At 68.1% G+C, this 4255-nt stretch overlaps 2 protein-coding genes across 2 annotated transcripts in view; both read right to left on the reverse strand.

Annotated features, from left to right (window-relative positions):
* Nucleotides 1-816, reverse strand: part of CHLNCDRAFT_141630 (hypothetical protein) — a gene marked incomplete at both ends in the record, with an annotated part of 1829 nt that extends 1013 nt beyond the window's left edge. Inside the window, 3 exons of the mRNA XM_005843020.1 lie at nt 7-27; nt 297-348; nt 506-816. Of these exons, the coding sequence (XP_005843082.1) occupies nt 7-27; nt 297-348; nt 506-816 (384 nt within the window). The remainder of the gene's footprint in view (nt 1-6; nt 28-296; nt 349-505) is intronic.
* Nucleotides 817-1396: 580 nt separating this feature from the next.
* CHLNCDRAFT_141631 (hypothetical protein) overlaps nt 1397-4255 on the reverse strand; it is a gene marked incomplete at both ends in the record, with an annotated part of 5017 nt that continues 2158 nt past the window's right edge. Inside the window, 7 exons of the mRNA XM_005843021.1 lie at nt 1397-1522; nt 1887-2019; nt 2365-2479; nt 2682-2756; nt 2993-3111; nt 3538-3599; nt 3867-3963. Of these exons, the coding sequence (XP_005843083.1) occupies nt 1397-1522; nt 1887-2019; nt 2365-2479; nt 2682-2756; nt 2993-3111; nt 3538-3599; nt 3867-3963 (727 nt within the window). The remainder of the gene's footprint in view (nt 1523-1886; nt 2020-2364; nt 2480-2681; nt 2757-2992; nt 3112-3537; nt 3600-3866; nt 3964-4255) is intronic.

Below are 4255 nucleotides of genomic sequence, written 5' to 3' on the forward strand. Positions count from 1 at the left end.
AATGACCAGCACACGCTCAGCGGGCACCTGCAACGCAGCATGGGTAGGGGCAGCAACACGCGCAGAGTGGGGCCGCACCACGAGGCAAGAGGACCATGCAGCAGGCAGGCAGGCAGCACTCGCTGGGCGGGCCGCTGCCCTGGTGTGCGGGAGCGGCCAGGCGAAAGAGCAGACGCACAGGAAGGGGAGAGGCGGTGCGGGCGGGCAGTGCAGCAGGCGAAGCAGCCACAGCGGGCACAGCGGGCATGCAGGCAGGTGCAGCAGGCACAGCGGGCACAGCGGGCAGGCGGGCGCACCCGGTAGAACCGTGCCAGGCGCCCCACCGCCTCTCCAGAGACGTTCATGAAGCTGCGGGGTGGGAGGTGAGTGTGTGTGTAGAGAGAGCAACGAAGGGCCAGCGGGTGGGGCGGCCGGCAGGCGCCCCATGCAGGCGCCGCGCCGCCGCAATCAATGCAGCACAAACCAACCAGCTCAGGGTGTGGGGACCACCCTACCCCCTGCTCACGTCATGGGCTTCACCAGCAGCACCTTCTTGCCGGCAAACCGGCCGCGCCCCACCACCGCCGTCTCCTGCAGCCGGTTGACCGCGATGCCTTCCTGCCGCGCCAGCTGGTCAACGGCCATGAAGCCGACGTTGTGGCGTGTGCTCTCGTAGCGGGGCCCCGGGTTGCCCAGGCCGCACACCATCCACAGATCTGGGTCCTCCTCGCCGGGCCGGTCGATGGAGGCTTTGCCGGCCTTGGTCTTGGCAGCGGCGGCAGCGGCGGCGCCACGCCGGCCCAGCGGCGGCGGCAGCAGCGAGAGGGCCTGGCCCATCGGGCCGCCGCTGGCGCCGGCGGGTGTGGGCTGGAGGTGCGGGCGGAGGGAGATGGCTGCGAGGCGCAGAGCGCGCACTGGCTGGGAGAGGCTGGCGCCCAGCGCGGCTCTCATGCCACTGCCGTGTGCGCTGGGGAGGCTGTGGTGAGGGCTGGGTATGCGCCGCTGGCTGCATTGCGCATTATGCATGGCCACCGCGGGTACAGGTGGGCAGCGGCACTACGGCCACCCGCCCGCCCACCCTGTCGGCGGCGTTGATGTGCTTGGCAGGACATGTCAAAATGTGTTTGCAGTGCTTCAAATCAAAAGGAATCAAAAATCTGACCAATCAAAAGGATAAGGATCATTATGCAAAGGGCGCTCCAGCTGCTGCTGCTGCATGGATGCGCCTCGCTACTCCTGCGCCTTCCACCGACCACCACGCGAGGGAGGGCGACCTGGCTGCCCACCCTGCTGCTACTGATCAGCACCAGCGCAAAGGCTGCCCACTCGGGTGGGAGCACCTGCTGCTGCTGCACCAGCCCGAACCAGGGCGCAGGAGGGGGCCCAGGCCGCTCAGCCCTGCCCCCACCGCCGCCGCTCACTCTGCGGGCTGCTGCACTAGCACCAGGGTGCAGGAGGGGGGCAGGCTGAGGTAGATGCGGCCGTCATACTCCTGCACCACATCGTTGCTGCGCCACTGCGGGTCGCCGCCATAGGCTGAGTCCTGTGGAGGGAGGGAGGGAGGAAGAGGAAGGCGGGGCAGGGGCAAGGGAGGTGGGTGAGTTGCGTGGGCGGGGTCGGGTGACAGAATTTCTTCTTCACAATGAATAGAAGAACCAGTCTTTTCTTTCTTTTGCTGTTCTAATATGTGAAGGACACCGCTCCCAGCCCGCGAGAAGAGGGAGGGACACAGCAAGGGGATGCGGGCAGGGCGAGGAGAGCGCAGGGGGTGCGGGGGCCGCGACCAGGAAGCAGCACAGCAGAGCAGGCAAGGCAGCTCGGTCGGGGCCCGCTGGCCGCCCCGCGCCCAGCTCCGTTGCGGGGGTGCTGCCCCTGCCGGCAGCGCACACCCGTGCCGCCCTGCCCACCTGCGAGCAGTAGACCTGCTTGAAGGTGCCGCCGCCGCCCACCCACAGCCCATAGTCGCCCTCCTGCCACCGCTGCCGCGCCGCGTTCACCACCACCACCACGCGCGTCTCGCCCGCGGAGCAGCGCTCGTACCTGCAGGGGGGAGCGGGACCGACGTGTGTGTGTGTGTGTGTGCGCGCGCGCGCTACATGTGTGGGTGTGAGATTGAGGGTGTGAGTAAGGGGCATTGCCAGCCAGCCGGCCACACCGTTCGCCAACCAGCAACCCCCTGCGCCTCTCCTGGCCTGGAGGTGCCCGCACCCATTGCATACGAGGCCCTGCTCGCTCCATCAACCCTCCCTCCCTGTCCTCGTGGCTGCAGTGGGCCCAGCCACCACCTCCTCTCCATGCTGTTGCCCTCCGCTCCTCTCCTCCCCGCAGCCACCACTCTCCCCACGACCCCGTTCTTTTATTCTTTCTTCCCTCCACCCAGCTCACCCCATGACGCCGTTCTTTCTATCCTCGTGGATGCAGTTGGCCCAGCCGTAGCGCAGCGCGGGGTAGCTCGCCCGCAAGCGGTTGGCGTCCCCCACCGCCGCCATCATGCCCCGCCCTGCGCGGTCAGTTGCGCACACACCGTGCAGGAGCTTGAACCTTGGTGAAACGGGGCGGGTGCAGGCAGGCGGCGCAGGCGGCGGCAGCGGCACCTCGGCAGGAGGAGCCGGCAGAAGCCTTGCACAACACCCGCCCACCCACCGCCGCCCCTGAAACAACACATTCCCATGCCACACAGGCAGGACAGCGCCGCCACCCACCTATGTCGTCCTCGGCGTTGTCCCACTGCAGGCGGTGGTGCTCGTCGTTGTGCCACCAGCCGCTCTGGGCAAACTCTGCAGGGTGGCAGGGGTGGGGAGGGGCGCAGGAGTGGGGTGGAGCGGCGACCAGCTCGCCCCAGCTACCCGTAGCTGCACAGCGCCGCTGCCGCCGCCTCCCTTCCTGCCTGCTCCGCACTTGCCAAGGTCAGGCCAGGGGCAAGGCGGCATGCCGGCAGCAGCCCTGAAGCCCACATCCACATGCACACACACATACACACAAACACAAACACATGCACACGCCACACGCGCACCTGTTCCCATGAACAGCATGGGCAGCCCAGCGGCAGCGACGTTGGCCGCATACCACAGGCGCGCGCAGGCGGCGGCGTTGGGGTCGGTGCGCCCGCCGCAGAACTGGTCCACGGCGTACCTGCAGGCAGGGTGGTGGTGGTGGTGGTGGCAGGAGTGAGGGAGGTGGCAATGTGGCAGCGGCAGGGGAGAGGGTGTTGGCGGTAGCAGCGGCAGGCAGAGAGAGGTGGTGGTGGCAGCGGCAGATAGAGAGAGGTGGCAGCGGCAGGAGGGCGTGTGTGTGGGGTGGTGGGGCCAGCTGGTGGTGGTGTGGTGACTTGGTGATAATGATGGTCGTGATGATGGTGTGCAGGGTGGTGTATGTGGTGTATGTATGCATGCGTGCATGTTTGGGTTAGGAGGATCCGCCTGGGTGAGCCAGAAAAAGGCCAGGCGGCGTGCCGCAGCAAGGGGCGCTGCTGGCAGAGGGTGGCACAGGGAGGCAGGCCCAGCCAGGCGATGCGAGTCGGCAGCGGCGACTGCTGCACGGCCCAGCCGCCGGGCCCACCTGTGGTGGCCGCCCACGGGCGCATAATCCTGATACCAGCCGCCATTGCGCTGGCACCCCACCTGCACACGGCAGTACGCGGGCGGCAGCAGCAACGGGGTCAGGGCTCCCGCTGCACGGCGCCAGCTGCACGTGGGCTCGCCATGCCGCACAAGCTGCAGCGCCCGGCCGAGCACCGGTTTTTTTCTCCCTAGCCCCCTCTCCAAACAGGGGAGCATCCGGCCGCCAGGCAGTGGAAAGACGGGGGAAGAAAGCAGGAAGAAAGCGGGGAGAAAGCAGGAAGAAAGCGGGGAGAAAGCGGGGAGCACGAAGGAGGAAAGCGCGCCCACCTGGTCGTGCGACCCAGTCATGTACTTGATGCACTGGGTGGGGCTCTCGAAGCCAAAGTGCACCCCCATGGCGGTGCGCAGGCGGGGCAGGTCCCACCTGCAGGCGGCGGCGGCGGCGGCGGCGGGAGAAGGGAGCGTGGGGCAGGCGCGGCGGGCGCAGCGCTGCACGGGCGCGGACTGCCATCTCCGTGCCCCCAAAATCAAACCGAGCAGACACACCCCAAGTGCAGGCAGAGCCTCCACTGTCCCCACCACAACGACACAAGCCCACATAAGCCCTCCTGCCTGCCATCGCCACCAAGCACCACAGCCGACACACCCAAAACGCACCCCCACCCCACCCCACCCCACCCACCCGTCTGCGTAGTCTCCGCCGCCGTGGTGGCCGC

This window comes from Chlorella variabilis, assembly GCF_000147415.1.
Source record: "Chlorella variabilis unplaced genomic scaffold CHLNCscaffold_36, whole genome shotgun sequence".
Lineage (NCBI taxonomy): Eukaryota > Viridiplantae > Chlorophyta > Trebouxiophyceae > Chlorellales > Chlorellaceae > Chlorella > Chlorella variabilis.